We start from the raw sequence: 20,234 nt of genomic DNA, 5'->3' as shown, positions 1-20,234 counted from the left end.
TCGGGCGGCAGCTTTTTGTCTACTTTGGGTCTAGCGCAGAGTGCTATGTTTGCAGTGTTTACAATATGTTTGCACTGTTTGTCCCATGTTTGCGGAGTTCCGGAGTTTCGGGCACTTCGCTCTTTACTCGGTATCAGTAAACTAACTTAGAACTAATTAGTATTATTCTTCCCTAACACATTCATTCTTCTTCTTGCTTGATTATTAGAGCTGCGGTTGATAGGGAGAACTGCGGTCCGTTCATTCTTGGCTTAGCCTTTTGTGTCTTGCGTCCATCTCAGGAGAGATTTGTTACCTCTGTTTCTGTCCGCTTCATCTCGTCTTGTTTAGTTCAGTATGTTTGCGGCCTCTGTTCCTGTGTCGACCAGGTGATATATATTGCATGACTCTCGAATATAGCTTTCTGCATCCCTGATGGAGGCTTTTCCGACAAAAGTACGCTATCGTTCTAGAATATGTCCTTCTATACCGATCCGATGAGCTTTGAGGACGAGCTCACCGATCCGAATTCCGATGGCACATCTCGCAGACAACCTCGAAACAATGCGGCCACCGGAGCATCTGCTGCAGGAGTGCGCGCTCTCAGTGCACAGATGATCGCCTTCTACTTTCGAGCTCCCATAAAAGCCTTCTTCCGTACCCGGGTTGAGTAAGATATGTCCCTGTTTCCTCTCCTTTGAAACGTGCGTTAACATATCACCCGGTCAGTTACATGGTACAGCCACTGTCAGCCCTACTCGACCTATGTGATCTATAGCTAAACAGTCATTCATGAATTCTAGGCTTTTGCAAGAGCAATAAACCCGCGAGTCGCTGAAGGAGGATGGTCCTGGCATACGACCACACCTGGTTTACTTGCACATGCTGTTCGTACATACGGATGGCGTTTCATACCTGATCAGGTTTTGCCTCCGCTCCTGGCAAATGCAGGGTGAGGATCTGGATATCCGTATAAGCTACCGCTGAAGACTGATCTGACACGTTGTCTAGAGTCGGTGCTGTCCTTTATACGTCTTACCTGCAAGTCCTCGCTGCGCTCCATCGGCCCACTGCGGAGGGAACCAAAAGATCATACCCACCTGCTCATCCGTTGGAAACATTCACTGCGGGTTTCGCGGCTGGAACCATACAGTCTGTTGTGGCTGCCCCGTTGGATGCTCTTCAGGTTCGTCTTCGGACGAGTGATATGATAGAGGGCCAGTATAAGAGCATGTGGCACTACGGGAAACACAAGCTTCAGGAGATCGGTCTCCGTGGTGTCTTTGCTGGGTGGACGCTGACCTTCCTCCGGGACTCCTTTGGATACGCTGTCTTCTTTTCCACTTTCGAGTACGTCAAGGCACAGGCGTACTATTCGTTCATCACCCGCTTCTATGGATCTCTGCAACCCTCTCGAGTGCAGACCATGTCGTCGCCGGCTACGAGTGATCGAGGAGTGCCCGTCATCAAACCACATTACGCCATCGAACCCTGTTTTTTGATGCTTGCTGGGCTCATGGCATCGGTCGCGCAGCAGGGGGTTCAGCACCCGCTGAGCGTGATTCAGAATCTACATTTTGGACGGCTGGAGTATCTCGACCAGCAGGCTAGACTTGATCATTCAAGACAGCAGATGATGCGGCATTATTTCCACGCATATCAGGAGACGTTTGCCCGATGCCAGAAGAGAGCCGCCCGCGCAGGAGGCTGGCGGCGATGGCTGTTCCGTGGGTTCGTGGGCAGTTCCATCCGTCAGGTGCCCAGTACTAGCGCAGGCCTGGTGATATTTGAGCTGGTGCGCCGGAAGTATGCATCTTCAGCGGATGTTGTTCATATACAGAAGGATGGATATGATATTCTTCTAAACTGATAGCGACGCCCCAGCAGCATTCTACGTCCGTTATTGTGTAATTACCATATAGACATACATAGAGATATACGAGATGTAAATAGTCATTCGAAGAACCATGTGGTGAAACAAGACGTAAACAATCCTAAACTTATTGATGGAGTGTGCGGCTGCTATTGATGCGAATGCTGGATAACTAGCCCTCGCTAATTACTGTAGGCAGTAGGCGATGCGCGAGGTCCATAAGGTGTAGGAAACAGCCTTATGCAGTTAATTATTTATTACTGCTAGTAATTCGGAGCCAGCCCCGAGGAAGTGGGGCATAAGATAAGTTAGAAAGCCTCCGTTAGGTTACTTTTCGACTGTGGTCAATTTATATGGATTTACATGTAAATAAGCTCTTGCAACGCGTCCCTTAATGCGCGACTAGAGGAGTCTCTGCAACCTCATATAGGCGCGCAGTCCTCTAAATTCAAGTATTTAGCTTATTTTAAAGAGCAATAATTGATTCTGCAGATAAATACATGTGCCGACCGTGCTTGACGCATAACTACCCCGTCCGTCAACATGAGAATGTTCCCTTATCGAGGTTGACTAAACCGATGGCATCATGTTCTTTATAGCATTTGCAGGTGTGAGCAAGATTGTTTATGCTGGCCATGGCGTCTGGGTGGTCTGGCCCTACGACACCACTTTTCCTTCCCTTGGACGAAGAGCAGTTCAATTGTCCAAACGTCCCCCGCCGGCAAAGACCGCGGGTGGAATGGTCCAGCACAGCCTCCTGAAATGTGGAAATTGAATAGCAGTGGTCGATGCCACAATGTAATGAAGTTGAAATGGGAAATGTAGCCCTTATCCCACGCCCCTGCAGCTTATTTATAGATAGTCTTAGATCTCTTTCTTTTTACTTCCACTCATGGAGCCTGCCGATTATATGCCTATCTATAGGTAGGTATCAACGCCCACGGAATCTCGCGAAATGTCACATGGCCCCCTGGTATCTGAGGTATCCTGAGGTCACTCCGCCGGCTAATCCTTATATACTGCAGATATCAAAACCCAGCAGACTGGGCGGTGCCAAGGTTTATTGATAATCTTATTTGTTCGATGGCTCAAACCACCTTCTCATCATAGTAGCCTGCGAGTTTCTCATCCCAGGACGTAAAGCCACTATTGCCCTGACGAACACAGTCGCGATATTTGCTCCACCATTCCGTGTTGGTTTTGTGAGGAAATAGATTCCATAATACCATTGACTCCTCTTCTTTTCCAGACAGATCCAGTCGGGCATATGTTGCTGCACGAAAGCGTTCCCCTTTTGCATCACAGCGGCAGATGACTATATCATTTCCAATTAGATATTCACGCTCACCGAAGCGGTATACCACCATGACTGTCGCTAGGAGAAGGAGAGCCACGCTAATGATCTGGTTGAAGAGTGTGGTCATGCCCAAAGAAATAATATGGCACCCGAATGCTACCCAGCCAAGTGCCCTCGCAGCATTATAGAGTCGAAGCCGATGCGGCCGGGGGTTCGTCAACAGAACATCTGTAAGAATCCGACGTGGGGTATAGATTGTGATCACAGTCCCGGTAGGGAGCGTCCAGAACGTTTTCACCACATCTTTCGAGGTGTCAAATGCCTGTCTTGCCGCCGTGCTTATGGCGTGACGATTTTGATCCATGATGACCTTTCTCACAAGGATGGATAAAAGCATGCTTAATGCGTTGACAAAACCCCACCAGTCACCCATGACGATTGGAAGAACAATGATTGGTGTCATACAAGTAATCCCAATAATAAAACTAGCAGTATGGCGTAGGGTAAGCCTTTCAGTCTCTCGGATCGAAATGCAAAGTATAGTGGAACAGGGCTTGAACTCCTGACACAGGAGCCACCTGGAAAACCAGCCTGTCACATCCGTTGCCATAATGCCGTCGGTGATATTATATGCGACAAATCCGGGAATTGGTTTCGTGATATCGTTATTTGCAATCAAAAATGCCCCCAGTAAGGGCAGAAACTCAGCAAAACGGCTGTACACGAGACGACCAAGGGTCAGGTTAAGCGCGTCCGCGCCTAGCATTGTGACCAGGCCCAATGCATCTATACGAAACGGTGCCCAGTTTCGTAGTGATGAGAGCAACATTTGCGAGCGGGTGCGTTGAGATGGTGTCCTATGATACCGTAATCAATGCTGCTTTTTCTTTTTCTTCCTTTTCTCTTTTTTTCCTTATGCGATGTGCCTCCAAAAGGTGGAGGGGGTGAGGAAGGCTACGCATATAAGAGGATCGGCACTGATTTTATATCTATCGATGCTTATTGCTGAAGAGCACTGCAATCAGAACACCTATGATTTCATGAAAGGTGCCCAACGGAGACATAATGGTGGGACTCCTCAATGATCGGTCACGGTCAGATTGGTCTGATTCTATTTATCCAGCCTTGTTGCTATTTAGTTGTCAGCCTTAAGTAGGCTACGATGATCGACACGTCAGCAACATGTATAGAGACTGCGAGTCACATGAATGTCAAGCCCTCGTCCAGCTGCTACTTACGGAGTACATACTGCTGACTCCCCCCAAAGTGCAACCTCCCCTTCTCAGCCTCAAAATCTTCTAGCTCTTACTATAAGTATCAATGGAACGCGTCCCCTTTTTTCAGAGTCATCGGTTGATAAGTACTCGCTACTATGGACCATCTTATCTTACCCAGCAACCCGGCTGGATTTCGGTTCGAAGTTCCCATCCTCAGCATGACTAATTATGATGGCGGCGACTTTCTCACTTACCCCAACCGTCAGGGTTGGGGTCCCTTCACTGTGGCTGAATGGCAGGCGATTTTCGATGACCCCCCCGACGACTTCCTAGCGTTTCTTCAGCGGTGGCTATATTTCGGCCTCATCCATGTGAGGCTATGCCCGATTGATGTCAAGACCGTATTTCTGTCCCATAAACGCGACCAGTCCGGTCTCCCAATCCTTACTACACAACTGCTGCCGGCAATTGCTTTACAAGCCGTCGAACGGACATCAGGCAACGATGATCATGGAGTCTTTGCACTCCGACTATGCTATAATATACATTCTAATTTGCAAGGCGAGTGGGGACACAGAAGGAATGATCCCGAGTCCCTGCAGTCTGTTGAGAGCTTGTATGCATTTATTATGGCTGAAGGCCCTTCTGATCCTCGACACCCAGACCATGTACTGGCAAACATGGTACTCCATGATTTTGGCAATATAACTACTCATTGGTCTCCTTCGGGACCTAATGAAATAATGAACCAATCGCTAAATTTTCATCCGGACACCAGCAGGCCTTACATGTGGATGGCTTTACGGCAACGCGGCTGGTGTCCTTCTGATATTATGCCTATGACGAAGCTTTTTACTGTCTCTGCCCTTATTTTCATAGCGAATCTAACACCATCGCCAGTTGGAGAAGAGCATCGTATGATTAATATCAGCAACAAGGAAGGATACAAACCATCCAGTCAGAGGCTATGTAATGAGCTCAGTTGTTCACCCCGGCAGCTCTCAGATGATATATACAAAACAAAGCATGTGGATGGATGCCCTGGGTGCGATGATATTATTGCAGACCCTACTACATCCCTCAATCGCGGCAGGATCCCTCTCATCGTGTCTATTGACCCTGGAGATGACAGCGCCTACGTTGAGCTCGTTGATGCTAAAAGCGATATGTCTTATATTGCCATATCCCATGTGTGGTCAGATGGGCTCGGAAACGTTGAAAGAAACGCACTTCCAAGATGCCAACTACTTCATCTGAGTAGCCTTATACGTAATCTGCCCGGGAAAGCCGCAGATACCGTCCTGTTTTGGCTTGATACATTATGTGTCCCCCCTGATGCAGCCGACCAAAAGGAGGCACAAGATACCGCTTTAAAGATGATGCGACAGGTGTACGAAAACTCTACCGCAGTCCTGGTCTTGGACTCTTGGCTAATGTCCACGACTTGCTTTCAAATGAGTGACACCGAATTACTCGTGAGAATCTTTAATGCCGCATGGAACCGACGCCTGTGGACTTATCAGGAGGGCGCTCTGGCGAAAGCAATATTCTTTCTATTCAGGGATGATATTTGTGATCTGGACTTGACTTTCCGACGCTGTAAAGCTTCTTTAGATATCACCACAAGTACTACAATCTGGCCCTCTCTGGCCGCAAAATACGACAGCCTTCGAGGGTTTCGAATGATTTCCTCTGATAGAGAAGAAGCGCTTCCGGCCGTGATGACAGCTGTGGCATTCCGGAGCACGAGTCAGGCTTCTGATGAAACTCTGTGCTTGGCTGCACTGCTTAACCTTGACATGGAACCGATATTGAGGGAGAAAGATGTACTGTCCCGAATGGAGCTGTTTTGGGCTATGATGGATTCCGTTCCCCTCAATATCCTGTGTTACATGGGAGATACAATCGACAAGCCCGGTCTAAGATGGGCACCACGCACGCTGCTTCTCTCGGCATCCAATATTATGCAACACACGGGCGAGTATTTCCAGCTTCCCGGTAATTATCAACATCTACCCCATGGAAAACCATCCTCCCGTGGACTACGGGTCCAACTTCGCGGGCGTGTGTTTGACGTTTCCGACACGACGCTCACAAGCTATTTTTACCTAATCGAAGAAATGGGGAGATGTCAACGTGTCGTCTTCCATTGCAAGCGTAAGGTTTGGCAGTATTCCGAAGCGGTTATTTCAGATACTGGTGTAGGACGACGTGAAGTGAGAAACAGTATAAATCCAAAGCAAGCATTCGGGGCAACGAAAGTGGCCCTTCTCTCGTTCATGGGAGTGGAGAGCATGATGGAGGACGTGGGCATTCTTGTTGCCATTGTCGAAGAGAGCGAAGGTATAATATATGGGAGAAAGTTAGGTTCTGTAGTTTGCCGAGATGAATCAACGCGTATTGGCGACTTCGAAGGGCTTGGTCCAGGCATGACAGCCCGGGTTAGGAATAGGGGGACTGATTTTCTCTATGGGGCTTATGTTGAGAAAAAATATGACCGGCAATTGTGGTGCATTGAGTGATGATATCTTCCAGATTACTCAGAGTTAGCTCTTCCCATAGAGTCATTTCGTATTCCTTGTGTGTGTCCTCTTTTCCTTTCTCGGCCGTAGGTTCCATCCGACTACAGTATAGAAATAAGCATCAGAGTTGCGGTACCACAGGACTGACCCTAAGGGGTTATGAGGTTGATTTAACAATGAGCCGACGTCGACGCTGTATGGGCCTACTTGTAAAAGACGATGTACCATAAAGCATGTATTTGACATGGCACAAGTATAGCTATTCCTGAAGAATGGAAAGCACCATCTGATAATTGGTTATCAGAAAAGAATGTGAGGGAAAGATTTTCAGGATATAAAGAACCCAGCACTAACCGTATAACGACTGTTTCTGTTATAATTATGACATAGATGTAAAGTCTAATTCTTACAAAAAAAAACACTAGAGGATAAGTAACGCCAGAGAGAATACATGGAAGTGTTCTGCTTCCCTACTAAGTATCTATAATTCAGTGTATTTCAACGGCGAGAGTCCAGTGGTCGAGCATTGAACCTGGGCGATTCTCCGGATGCGATCAGCTTCTCTTGGAATAATTGTTATTGGCCACGGAGCGATTGCCGCGTCAGAGGAGCAGCGCGCGGCCCCTCTTTTCCGGCACCAGGAAATGATGGCCACGAGGTCAGATTCGAGAGAACGGTCGATCTATCTCGATTCTCGGGGTAGTTGGACTAGATGATGATTTATTAAATAGTCAGTGATTATTGGGAAGTAGACCAGTAATACCCTGTGACTGATTGTTGAACCGAGGTGTTGTCCTCTTAGCATTTGCCGCGCGGAGGACAAGCATCCGAATTCTGTTCGTATTGTTGTTCACGCGATGAGGGAGCAAAAGGCGGATCGACCGTCCCCAGCTTTCTTAGTTCTTAGTATGTAAGTGGCTTTCCACCGTTTTCCCGCCCCCCTGATCCCCTTAGTATGTATGGTACCTATTATTATGCATTTAATTATTACTCCGCTCTTCCCAAGACGCCTAATCCGGCTTTGAACCCCAGAGTAATTACTAACTAACCAGTGTCTTGGTGTCTGCGACGCGAGACTCTTGTAACGGTTTATCTACTGTCGTAGCTGCCAGAGATCCTCTTTATCAATCTATCCCGCATCGTGGAATCAATCTCCTCTTGATACTCAATACCGATCCTGATACTTGAACCCCCTAAAGCGACCATACGCGCCAGATCTCCGCGTTGCCAGCCCAATTGCACCCAACTGTCTGTCCACTGTCGTCCGGATAAATACCTCCAGCGCTGTAATGTCTGATCGCCGCCACTGCTAGACTTGATATTATTGTCCACTCGTCGTCATCTTGCATCTGGCTCCAGTTCGTCTCGTGAGCGGCTTCAAGAAAGCTAAAGAGCCCACCATTATTATTATTCCACTGTCATCGACCAGCCATTTGTTGTGATCGGTGGTCTGCTCTGTGACTGGCTGACCGCGCTGTGAGCGTGCTCACTCTCGCTCTTTGGCTTCATCCCCCATCTCCAACGCATCCAAGTCACTGCTGGAAGACGACAGACTGACTGACTTGCCCGCGGGACCTCGTGCTGTCGGCACACCGCCCTCCCCTCGAAGTCTATCGTCGGAGGCCGTCATTGCTGCGATCGTCGAACCTACCCCTCTGCCAACGTCCTTTCTTCCTCTCATTCCGAGATCATCACTCCTGTCTCGCCGCGGAAATAGGGCTGCTTCGACCAGCCCTTTATCACCGCCATCATTCCTTCCTCCAGCTCCGCCCGCCGTACTTCCGCCAGCATCCCTCTCCGGCGTCTCTCGTCCCATTCTCGATCCGGGGCAGAGCGGTCGACGTTGCTATTTGAATCCGGGGAAGAAGAGAAGAAGGAAGGCAGTCGGCCGTCCTCCCGTTCATCCTACGCCTCTGACTTTTCCACCTGGTCCGATACTGGCGACCTAGCGGAGCAGCTCGCCGACGCGGAGGACCCTCTTCGGTCCCGTCTGCGCCCGTCTCTCGACGAGGAGGTCTTCGGACACGCTCGGGCTCGGTCTCGAGGGGGGACGAAGAAGAAGAAAAGAGTACATTACCCGGAAGACGTCAGTCAGCACGGTGGAGTTGATAAAGAGGCCATAGAGCTCCCTAGACCCGCTCCAAGACGGATCTCTCGAGCGGAGCGGGTTATAGCAGCCATCATGTCGCCCAGCAATCGACAGGCCGCCCTCACGCATGGCTTGGTGGGCAAGCCATTGCTGTATGTGCTCCGACGCTCTCATTCGTGCTCTACGAAGGCCCCATTACTAACAGCTCGCTAGGTATTTTACCAGTGTCTTTGTTTCTTTAGGCGTTTTCCTTTTTGGATATGATCAGGGTGTCATGTCTGGTATTATTACGTACGTCTTATCTGATCTGAAACTTGCCATGGGTCAATTCAGCAATCTGGCGTCAATCAATATACTAATGCTAGTCTAGGGGTTGGTATTTTAAGGACTACTTCAATCAACCGTCCCGAGCGGAGATCGGTACTGTCGTTGCCATTCTGGAAATAGGAGCGTTCATTTCCTCGATACTTGTTGGGAGGATCGGTGATGTGATAGGCCGCAGGCGAACCATTCTGTACGGGTCGATCATCTTCTTCATCGGTGGTGCCTTCCAATCGTTTGCCAATGGTCTGCCAATGATGATGGTTGGTCGTATCATTGCTGGTCTCGGAGTTGGTGCACTCTCGACTATCGTTCCGGTTTACCAGTCGGAGATTTCTCCGCCGCATAACAGAGGAAAGCTGGCCTGTATCGAGTTTACGGGCAACATCACCGGATACGCGGCTAGCGTATGGGTTGACTATCTATGCAGCTTTATCGAGAGCGATTATTCTTGGCGTCTTCCGCTGCTGTGCCAATGCATTATGGGAGCCCTTCTCGGGTTTGGTAGTCTGATCATTTGCGAGTCGCCTAGGTAAGTATGGGATCCCATTGTGTCCAGTGAGGTGTATTCGATGGCTGTCCGTTAGCATGTGAGCTAACTTATGACCCCAGGTGGTTGTTGGATAATGATCATGATGAGGAGGGCATGGTGGTCATTGCCAACCTGTATGGTGGAGGGGACCTGCACAATGACAAGGCCCGACAGGAGTATCGAGAGATCAAGATGAACGTCCTCCTTCAGCGCCAAGAGGGTGAAAGGTCATACGGGGACATGTTCAAGCGCTACTACAGGCGTGTCTTCATTGCCATGTCAGCTCAGGCCTTGGCACAGCTCAACGGTATCAACGTGATCTCTTACTACGCCCCTCTGGTGTTTGAGTCCGCTGGTTGGGCAGGTCGAGCAGCTATCCTGATGACGGGTGTCAATGCACTTTCGTATTTTGCGTCTACTATACCGCCGTGGTACCTCGTCGACCGCTGGGGTAGACGCCCGATCCTGCTTTCCGGTGCAGTGGCCATGCTCCTCTCGCTCTCTGCGATCTCCTACTTCATCTATATCGACGTGCCTGCCACTCCTACCCTGACAGTCATTTTCGTCATGATCTACAACGCTGCATTCGGCGCGTCCTGGGGCCCCATTCCATGGCTGTATCCCCCGGAAATTCTCCCGCTCAGCATTCGTGCAAAAGGCGCTAGTTTGAGTACCGCCACCAATTGGGCGTTCAACTGGCTCGTTGGAGAAGTGACCCCCATCCTGCAAGCAGCTATCAAATGGCGCCTATATCTCGTTCACGCGTTCTTCTGTGCGTGTAGTTTTGTTGTTGGTAAGTTCTTAAATGTTGCTGTCGGGAGTTTGCCATCAGTTTGTTGACTGCTATTCTAGTGTACTTCCTGTACCCAGAGACCAGTGGTGTTCGCCTAGAAGATATGAATGTTCTGTTCGGGGATGCTTCAACGGCAATGCCAACTCCTGCGGCACAGGCGGAACGAGGATCTCTGATAGGGGCGGGCTCGCCGGTCCCGTCTCTTGATATTCGACGTCAGCCGCACCAATTCGGCGCAGAGAGTGCCATTCCCGGACTGGACATCGAACCTCCAAACATCAACGGCAGTTCCAACGGCAAACATGGCCGCGATGATGACCGGAGCGAGGGCATTGGTGGCTGGATCTCGAATATGGTGAACCGCAACCGGAATGCCGGAGCGAAAGGCGGCAGTAGTAGTAGCCAATATAGACGTCTGGGGCAGGATGAGGAGGAATAAAATCAAGTGGGAGTCTGGGGTCAGAGTCTGTTGCTGGAGACGTGAGGATGATATCCCTCCGTTGCAGTATGGAATTTACAGCCTATTATGTTTCGCTCTTGGAATTTCAATAATGACAAATGGAATGCAGAGGAACTGCTACTACTACTACTACTACTACTACTACTACTACTACTACTACTGGTCTTTTTTTTTTTTGATATGGTTTCTGCTGTCCGCATTTGCATGGATGTTGTCCCATTGGGGAGTGGATTGTCCGGGCGTATTTTTGCTTACTTTATTTTTATTGTTATAATTGTATTCTATCCATCTATCTGTAGATAGCTCTGGTAGCAGACGAAACAATATGTATGGTATTGATGATATACCGTATAGATAATATACACCTATATATACACAAACGACCCCTTTCTTGGATGGGATTATTCCCCTTACGTGGTGACGGAGGTAGCGGGTCCTCTGATCTGATAGATAACCAAGTCTAGTGTTAAGATCGAAACATGGTACTCTCGGGTGCAGGGTCTATCTACTGTTAAGACAGCGGCAGAACAAAACCAAAATACATCCATGACCACAATAATAACCACAATAATAATAATCAAACGAGCACAGATACAATTGTGTCCAAAAACATAAAACATACACCAAAAAAGGAGTGTGCGCCGTCAGCCACAACAATAAAAGACCTAATAATAACCCTGGCCGTCCGGACGTCGGGCGCGGTCCTCGTGGACTGCTGAAAGGTTCCACTCGGCCATTCCCGTTTGTAGAATGCTGCGTGTCCTTGAACTTTCTGGCCAGCTCCTTCTTCTCGCGTCTCCCCTCGCTGGAGCTGTCCATCCTTCGTTTCCACCAGCCGGAATAATATCTAAAATAAATAAATAAAATAATCTCCCGTGAGTCTGACTCTCCTTCTCTGCCTCCCTTGTTCTCGACCACCCTTGTTTTGGTCGCTCGTGTCCTGAACTGGCAATAAACCCCCCTCCTCGTCTGAGCACAGCTAAATCCGACTTAGTCCTTTCCACGCCCATCGTCGGAGATGCTGCGTTCCCTGCGGGCTTGAAGTCTCCCATAGCTGCAATTGACTTCCATTGAGTCACTGGACGACTCCCGCCAGGATCGCGTCCGGCTTGACGCTCCCGATACCGCTGTTCTGTGTCTTCGCATTCAAGCTCTAGATTCCGCATTTCACAATGGCGTCAACCGATGCTGCATTGACCACCGGCGCTGACCAGAACGCCGGGGTGCGACGCAGAAACGTTCCAGGAACGGAAGATAGCCGTGGGAATGTTCCAGCTGTGGTGCGAGACGAACAGGATGTCAAGGTGCACAGAAAGGTATCGTCGAGCACAACTGCCCCATTTCCCGCGGCACCGCGCTCTTTACACGGAGTTGCTGACAACTGTCCTGAATCGTAGCAAAAGTCCCTTGGGGCCGTCTTGGATGAGTGGGAGTTCATACTGGCACCTTTGATCTTTACAGCCCTCTCGTTTTTCACGCGAATGTGGCGGATTGGCCGCTCGAACATCGTGACGTGGGACGAAGCTCAGTAAGATGGCCCCCGCTCACTGACCTCCTCAGTCTCCGTTCCATTGCTGACCGTCCTGCTCACGCGCAGTTTTGGCAAATTCGGTTCCCACTATCTGAAGCGCGAGTTCTATTTCGATGTCCACCCGCCACTGGGAAAGATACTGGTTGGCCTGTCTGGCTACCTCGCGGGTTACAATGGATCCTTCGAGTTCAAATCTGGAGAGAAATACCCGGAGGATGTCAACTACATGTTTATGCGTGTCTTCAACGCCTTCTTCGGTGCTGTCTGCGTGCCGCTGGCGTACTACACTGCACGCGAACTCCGGTTCCGACGAGTCACGGTCTGGCTGATTACCCTGATGGTGCTCTTTGAGAACTCGTACGCGACCATCTCGAGGTTTATCCTACTCGACTCTATGCTCCTCTGCTTTACGTTCACCACCATTCTTTGCTGGGCGAGATTCCACCGGCTGCAGCACAAGAGCTTCTCATTGGAGTGGTTCACGTGGCTTTTCCTGACCGGCTTGAGCATTGGCTGTGTCTGCAGTGTCAAGATGGTCGGCTTGTTCTGTACCGCCTTGGTTGGCATCTACACTATTGAGGACCTGTGGAACAAGTTTGGAGACCTCAAAATGCCCAAGGTTAGTACAGAATCGGATTCGGATAGTAATCTGGCCTATCAAGTTCTGACGAACCGGCAGGTGGTGCTTGCACAACATCTAGTAGCTCGCGTCGTTGGTCTGATCGTCATCCCGATTCTCGTCTACATGTTTTCTTTCTACCTCCACTTCTTGATTCTTGAAAACAGCGGCCCTGGAGATGCGCAGATGAGCTCTCTGTTCCAAGCCAACCTGAAGGGCACGGAAGTCGGCAAGGACAGTCCTCTCGAGATTGCCATTGGATCGAGAGCCACTATCAAAAACATGGGTTACGGAGGCGGTCTTCTTCACTCTCATGTTCAAACGTACCCTGAGGGCTCGGGCCAGCAGCAAGTGACATGTTATCATCACAAGGATGCGAACAACGATTGGTTCTTCTACCCCAACCGCCACGAACCCGAATATGACCCCGAAGGACCATTGAAGTTCGTTGGAGACGGTGACACTATTCGCCTAATTCACGCCCAGACGGGCCGCAACCTTCACTCTCACGCCATCGCGGCCCCCGTCACGAAGGCTGATTACGAGGTTTCTTGCTACGGAAACATTACTATTGGCGATGAAAAGGATCATTGGGTTGTTGAAGTGGTCAGCGATGCTGCATCGAGAGACCGTTCGAAGATTAGAACTCTTACGACTGCCTTCCGACTACGCCACCCGGTTCTCGGTTGCTATCTACGGGCAGGCAACGTTAACCTGCCACAGTGGGGTTTCAAACAGATCGAGACCACATGTGTCAAGAGCAACAATCCCAGAGATACCTACACCCACTGGAACGTAGAATCCCACTGGAACGACCGACGTGAGTTGAGCCATTATTGATAGAAACCTTAAGTAAGACTGCTGCTGACATACAACTATCTTCCCTAGTTCCACCTGGTGATCCTGGCTCGTACAAGTCGCCATTCCTGAGAGACTTTATCCATCTCAATGTTGCAATGATGACCTCTAACAATGCCCTGGTTCCAGACCCTGACAAGCAGGACGACCTCGCCTCGAAGTTCTGGCAATGGCCCATCTTGAATGTTGGTCTCCGTATGTGCTCCTGGGATGACAGTGTGGTGAAGTACTTCCTTCTGGGAAATCCTTTCGTCTACTGGAGCAGCACAGCGAGCTTGGGCATTTTCGGGCTCCTAGTACTTTGGTATCTCATTCGCTGGCAGCGTGGCTATCGTGAACTGAGCCAGGCGGATATTGACCACATCCACTACTCGGGTGTGTATCCTTTCCTCGGCTGGGTCCTGCATTACATTCCGTTTATAGTCATGGCTCGTGTGACATATGTTCACCATTACTACCCTGCCCTTTACTTCGCCATTCTCACGGCTGGCTTCTGCGTGGACTGGATGACGCAGAAATTGACCCGGCCACTTCAATGGGCACTGTACACCGTTCTTTATGGGATCACGATTGGCTTGTTCATTGTCTTCCGTGACATTGTGTTTGGTATGGAAGGTTCAAATCAGCAATGGGCTCACCTGAAATGGTTCAAGGGCTGGAGAATAGCGGACTAGTTTGCCCTTGCGAGGTCATGGTAGCGCAGTAGGAAAGTGTCACTGTTCCATGATGACTCCGCTACTATGCGGTTTCTGTTTTCTCCAATATCCGCTTTTGTTCCAACCCTTTCTTTTTTTATTTTTTTCTGGCCTCAATTTCGGTGATTAGAGGGACGGCTTCCGATTTATCCACACGGGACTAAGGAACGATGTATGATTATTAGCAACCAAGCAATGCTTATCACCTGGGACAAAAAGAGTTGATTGAAAGTGTGATCCCATGCTCGTTATTCGACCGGTTGTACCAAAAGGTCTTATGCGCGGTTTAATGCTAATTCGAGCGAAAAATTGTATTTGTAAGAGTAACACAAGTTCTGTTCTTCTGTTTCGGTTTCATATAACCTGACGAATTGCTTACTAGCAATCCGTCCAAACAGTGCCCAGGCCAACTGGGAGCATATTATTGCAAAGCAGCCAACGTGCAAGTCTCATTATCGAAACAGGTGACAACCTACTCACTCATGAGATGGGATACCTTATAGATATGTACAATCGAGCCATGCCTGGGTCCCAGTAAGGAACAATGCGTAAAGTCTCGTCATGGGGATAGCCCGCTTCGTTCTAACAGCAGCCGCCGGTCCAGCCTCGTCTGCCTCTTGCCATAGCATCGTTAACTCCCAACGCGATCGTCTTGGGCATCCCTGCATTGGCACCGCCTGTGGCTCCGAACCCCTTGACGCCGCTTCGGCGGTCGTTGAGGTCATACCGTCCGGCCTCTATATTTCGATATATCCTCTCTGCTACCTCCAGAAATGCCTGTTCGACCCCTTCGCCGGACTTGGCGCTCGTCTCGACGTAGCGCACTACATTATTCTGCCGACACCATTCCTCGGCCTCTTCACGCGTCACTCGCGGCTGATTGGGGTCGCCATTCTCAGTGGCGAGATCCAATTTATTACCGACCAAGACGACCACAATGCCATCTTCCGCGATCTGCCGGAGATCGTGCAGCCACTGGGTGACGGAGGCAAAGGTGGATGGACGAGTAATGTCGAATACTAGGAGGGCTCCGGAAGCGCCCCGGAAATAGGAACGGGTGATGGATTTGTATGTCTCCTGGCCTGCGGTATCCCAGAGAGACAGCTTCATGCGCTTCTGTTGCGGAGCCTCGCTAGATCCATTGTTGTGGCCTTTTTGGGAGCTGGTGGACGAGGGGCCAGATGGACCTTGCTTCTGATCGCCGAGATCGTTGTCGAACTTATAGGACGCCGGAGGTCCCACTGGGACGATACGAGATCCGAACTCCACGCCGATAGTCACATCATGGGTTGCGGAGAAACGGCCCTCGCAGAGTCGAATTGTAAGCTATAGAGTGGTAGGGCAGTTAGTTAGTTAGTTCCTGGGTGAGGACTCTCAGATGACTGATACTCACACTGGACTTGCCGGTGCCGGAATCACCAATGCAAACAAGCTTTGCGATATAATCCCATGGCTGCGACATAGAGATCCTGTCTCTCTGGGGCTTTGGGGGGGGCTAGATTGGGTGATATATGTATGAATTCCACGAACTGGTGCCTGTGAGAAAGCTTGATTGCAGCCTAGCCCTCTGTAAGGATGATCAACTAGTAGTAGTAAGTAAGTATTGAATTAGCTGCTGCTAACTTATCGGCGGGAGGAAGGTGATAAGGAGCCGTCTAGCCTCATGCTCTGGCCTTGTGATGGCAGACAGTGTGATGTGATGGGGAGTTGCACAGCGGCTGAGTGACAGATGCCACCGACATAAGTGATGTGCAAGAGACAGTTGAACTTCTTCTTCTTATTATTGATCACAACGGTGGACAATTTGGCTCTCAACCGGACCAGCTGGTTGTTCGTTTGTCGTGGCGCGCGTGAAGCTACTGACGTGCTGAGTCATCGATGCTCTCTCGCCTGACGCTCATACTTCCGTCTTCGTCTTCGTCTTCGTCCCACTCGATCTCGTGCACTTCTGTAATGATTCTCACTCGACACAAGCCTCGCGGTCCTGATATTATTTGATCTATTTCGTTCTTCCCCCGTGGCACCTGGTCCTAGCTCCTGACGCTGGTCGCCCTATTTCATGCTGGCCCTGTTCCCCCTTACTGTATTCCGGGTAGCTTGTAACAGCTCTCGGCGGTCGCTGCTCACCGCAAGAGAACCCCGGACTTCTTCCTGAGGTTGCCTTGCCTTCTTTTTGTATGACCATTTCCAGAAGCCTCGCCCAGGCACCTTGGGGAAGAGAGATATCGGAAAGTCTCGCTCCACTGACCGGTGCTTCGAGAACATCATGTTCTCAGAATGTATGTAGAAATATCCCAGACACTTCCGGCCTCTGCCTAATTTCTCACACGAGACACTGCCTGGCCCGTTTGCTGCTGGCGATTGCTCACACGTTTTTTTTAGATGCGTCTCGTTTCCTCGCTCAGTCCCAGTCTCGTATAGCGCATGTACCAGAAGACACAGGTCGAAATAATGGATCTGATCGCCAGAGACGACAATATCAGGGCAGCTCGCGCTTCCCCGCCTCCCGGTCTTATCTACAACGAGCCATGGGCAACCCGTATCAGCCGGCTTCCTCCCAGACGTCACACTTCCCTTTTGCTTCGCGGATGTCAGCGCAACCGGCCCCTCTCTTCTACAGTGCTACGGACGAATTTCGGGAAGAGGACGATGAGCTGGAACATGAGCGCGAGATTGCGGATCTATACGCATTGCAGAGGTCGCGCCGTCACTTTGGTTCCAGCCAGTTAGAGCAGTCATCTGAGCTGGAGGATGATGGAGGAAGCTCAGAGGCTTCGGGCGAAGACCATTCCGGTCATGGACATGCATTTGACCGACCAGGTGGGATACGGAGTTCCTGGCGTGCTGGGAGGGCTACGACCCGCCGGAATGTGCAGATCGATCTGCTTCCGGAAGAAGACGAAAATGAGCCTGCCGACACGGTGAGTCGGAGCAGCGGTGCCACTGGGAAAGGGAAAATGGTCGATGTAGGCCTGGAGGATACTCTGAGGAGTGATCTGCAAGAGATCGAGCCTGGCGGGATCCCCGATTTCACGGAGGAAGAGCCGCCGGTGATCCAGCAGTTTCGCAAACAGCCTCGGGACTCTGGAGACAACTTTCAGACCAGTCCTTTTCCTGTTCATGAGGATCCGGATAAGCAAACATTGCTAGATCATGCGAGGCCGTCCAGTCCTACGGCGTCTCTGCCTCCCTCCATGGCACAGCCGGAGTCGGAACCGCCGTCCCATGACGCCTTCTGGGGCCACCTCTTCTTGCTTTGCCTGGCTGGTCTCTTTGCCACGGCGTTCCTGGTATATCTGCATACTTCTGCTCCGTCTGAAGACCCGAGCAAATGGGGTGATACCGTTTATACAGCAATTCATGGATCTCTTTTTCTGTTGACCATCTATACATTTGTCTCGATCTTTGTGTCCTTGTTATGGCTTGCATTACTGCGGTACTATGTGCGCCACTTGGTGTATGCGATGATCGTAGCTGTACCGGTGATTCTGTTCTCGTTCTCGTTATACCCGTTCATCTCCAGCTTCAAGGGCTCGTGGCATGGGACAAGTGTGCAGGACAAGGTGATGCGGTTCGGTTCTCTGGTTCCGTTCCTCTTGGCCAGCGCCTGGGTTTACACTGTGATCAAAGGCCGCCACGCCACTGGAAAGGCGATTAATATCTTGGAGTTTGCCTGTCGGATCCTTGTTGCGAACCCTGCACTGCTTGCTCTGGGCTTCGCTGTTCTCCTCACCGTTGTCACCTGGACCTGGATATGGATGCTCATGTTTACTCGGGTATTCCTGGGCGGTCACTTTCTGGGGCCGAAGAACTTTGTCATAGACCTGACTACCTGGTGGTTAGCGGTCTATTTCATCTTCGTCTACCTCTGGTCTCTTGGTGCCATTGCTGGGTTGCAGCGTTCTGTCACCGCCGCAACAGTCAGCCAGTGGTATTTCCACCGTCTCGCAGTTCCTGCACCCACCTCGCGGCAGATTGTGCACGCAGCATTTGTACACTCTGCTACGACGCTCTTTGGCACTGTCTGCTTGTCGAGCTTGCTCCGGTTGCTAGTCCGGCTGCCGCTGGTTATATTCCCTCGACGTATATCATCCATAATCACACTAGTTGCCTATTCCATTATTCCCACTCCGATAAGCGCTCTTACCAACCCCTTAGCACTGACATATGCTGCCATCCACTCTCGACCGCTTGCTATCTCTGCTCACGGTCTATCTCAAATGACCTTCCTTGCTCCCGCAACACCCGGTACTACACTACAACCTCGTTCCTTTTCAAGACAAAGAAGCGAGCACGTCCCTCTTCTGCCCTACAGACTCTCCAAACTCGTCCTGCATGCCACTCGTTTCATGATGTCACTTGCTCTTGGTTTTGGCGGATGGGTCACGACCGCTCGGACTCTTCGGGTTGCTGAGACTAGCGGCACAATCCGCGGAAGTCTCTACGCCTATATTGTGGGACTGATTGCCGGCGCCATCGGGTGGGGCGTCCTCGGTGCGATGGAGGGAGTTATTGCAGACATTGTCGATGCCGCCGTTGTCTGCTGGGGCATTGAAGTCGGGGCCTCGAGCCGCGAGGCCCGGTATTGCCGTGAAGCCGGATGGCTGTTTGGAGACGACTGGCGCGCAGAAACTCGGGATCATGCACAATGGAACCGCGTCTGATATTACATTATCACCTAGGTAGCTTGTCATGTCATTGTCAATATCCACGGTGTCATGGCGCCTCAAGGAATGTACGGATGCGTAGCTAGGATGCATTCATGTATTCATGCATCCATCTCCTATCTCCATTCCCGTTCCTCTCTCTATCTATCTACCTATCCCTCTGGTTAGAGAGTACCCAAACTCATTCCATTGCGGCTCGATTCAGTTCGGTTCGGTCCGGTCCCAGGCGTTCGCTGTCTCTTCATTATTCTGTGATGTTAAACGAACGATCTTAGCCTCTCCACGTTTTTTGAAATGAAACGATTCATGTGTTTGCTCTGCCCTATTCATTTTCTTTCCTTCCGTTTCCTTTCCTTATCCTCGAAGGACTTTCAAAATACTTCTTTCTCACTTTTCGGGTAGATTAGTTAGGGCGTTTTTGATTTCTTTTTGGAGAATGATCATTATCATGTCATGATGGTTATTAACTAGGAGACTATCGAATTCAACACACTTAGAGAATTAAAGAGAGAATCAAATTAAATTAAAAAACTGATACTAACTATCAAGGGTTTACTTTATTATCCTCTGTTCTTTATCATATATTATGTGGATATCACCCTCTCTCTCTCTCTCTATACATTCTATACATTCTCTAGATAAGGATACGATTCGATAGAACACTGCCAAATACTTAGATCATATAACTATAAATATATTCCTTTCCTCGTGATTTATACAACACGCTCCAAATCAATACAATTAAACATGAAGCTAACACCGAAGATACATGTGTGTATAT

General features: G+C 50.0%; 7 protein-coding genes across 7 annotated transcripts; 5 read left to right on the top strand and 2 right to left on the bottom strand.

Annotated features, from left to right (window-relative positions):
* Nucleotides 1-141: 141 nt before the first annotated feature.
* Nucleotides 142-1,967, top strand: C8Q69DRAFT_528223 (putative mitochondrial carrier protein). Its single transcript, XM_028633669.1, has 4 exons — nucleotides 142-649; nucleotides 709-715; nucleotides 783-931; nucleotides 991-1,967. The coding sequence occupies exons 1-4, from the start codon at nucleotides 456-458 to the stop codon at nucleotides 1,847-1,849; spliced, it is 1,209 nt and encodes a 402-aa protein (XP_028484743.1). The 5' UTR covers nucleotides 142-455; the 3' UTR covers nucleotides 1,850-1,967.
* A 712-nt stretch (nucleotides 1,968-2,679) lies between these two features.
* On the bottom strand, nucleotides 2,680-4,290 carry C8Q69DRAFT_468860 (hypothetical protein). Its single transcript, XM_028630721.1, has one exon. It carries the CDS (start codon nucleotides 3,976-3,978, stop codon nucleotides 2,941-2,943), a length of 1,038 nt encoding a protein of 345 aa, XP_028484742.1. The 5' UTR covers nucleotides 3,979-4,290; the 3' UTR covers nucleotides 2,680-2,940.
* A 22-nt stretch (nucleotides 4,291-4,312) lies between these two features.
* Nucleotides 4,313-7,162, top strand: C8Q69DRAFT_281280 (hypothetical protein). The gene has a single exon (XM_028626917.1). It carries the CDS (start codon nucleotides 4,522-4,524, stop codon nucleotides 6,886-6,888), a length of 2,367 nt encoding a protein of 788 aa, XP_028484741.1. The 5' UTR covers nucleotides 4,313-4,521; the 3' UTR covers nucleotides 6,889-7,162.
* Nucleotides 7,163-7,843: 681 nt separating this feature from the next.
* C8Q69DRAFT_486930 (hypothetical protein) lies at nucleotides 7,844-11,062 on the top strand (the record flags this gene model as incomplete). Its single annotated transcript, XM_028631944.1, has 6 exons — nucleotides 7,844-7,921; nucleotides 8,621-9,129; nucleotides 9,191-9,268; nucleotides 9,348-9,830; nucleotides 9,911-10,623; nucleotides 10,683-11,062. The coding sequence occupies 6 exons, from the start codon at nucleotides 7,844-7,846 to the stop codon at nucleotides 11,060-11,062; spliced, it is 2,241 nt and encodes a 746-aa protein (XP_028484740.1).
* Nucleotides 11,063-12,136: 1,074 nt separating this feature from the next.
* Nucleotides 12,137-15,067, top strand: C8Q69DRAFT_281219 (Dolichyl-phosphate-mannose-protein mannosyltransferase-domain-containing protein). Its single transcript, XM_028626916.1, has 4 exons — nucleotides 12,137-12,399; nucleotides 12,481-12,611; nucleotides 12,681-14,053; nucleotides 14,122-15,067. The coding sequence occupies exons 1-4, from the start codon at nucleotides 12,256-12,258 to the stop codon at nucleotides 14,763-14,765; spliced, it is 2,292 nt and encodes a 763-aa protein (XP_028484739.1). The 5' UTR covers nucleotides 12,137-12,255; the 3' UTR covers nucleotides 14,766-15,067.
* On the bottom strand, nucleotides 15,067-16,631 carry C8Q69DRAFT_281178 (secretion related GTPase SrgD). Its single transcript, XM_028626915.1, has 2 exons — nucleotides 16,180-16,631; nucleotides 15,067-16,112 (listed from the first exon to the last, which is right to left on the bottom strand). Exons 1-2 carry the CDS (start codon nucleotides 16,246-16,248, stop codon nucleotides 15,369-15,371), a joined length of 813 nt encoding a protein of 270 aa, XP_028484738.1. The 5' UTR covers nucleotides 16,249-16,631; the 3' UTR covers nucleotides 15,067-15,368.
* A 421-nt stretch (nucleotides 16,632-17,052) lies between these two features.
* On the top strand, nucleotides 17,053-19,450 carry C8Q69DRAFT_486927 (hypothetical protein; the record flags this gene model as incomplete). Its single annotated transcript, XM_028631943.1, has 2 exons — nucleotides 17,053-17,065; nucleotides 17,169-19,450. 2 exons carry the CDS (start codon nucleotides 17,053-17,055, stop codon nucleotides 19,448-19,450), a joined length of 2,295 nt encoding a protein of 764 aa, XP_028484737.1.
* Between the last annotated feature and the right edge of the window lie 784 nt (nucleotides 19,451-20,234).

This window comes from Paecilomyces variotii (assembly GCF_004022145.1).
Source record: "Paecilomyces variotii strain CBS 101075 chromosome Unknown C8Q69scaffold_6, whole genome shotgun sequence".
Classification (NCBI taxonomy): domain Eukaryota; kingdom Fungi; phylum Ascomycota; class Eurotiomycetes; order Eurotiales; family Thermoascaceae; genus Paecilomyces; species Paecilomyces variotii.
This window is presented reverse-complemented; position numbering and strand designations above follow the sequence as displayed.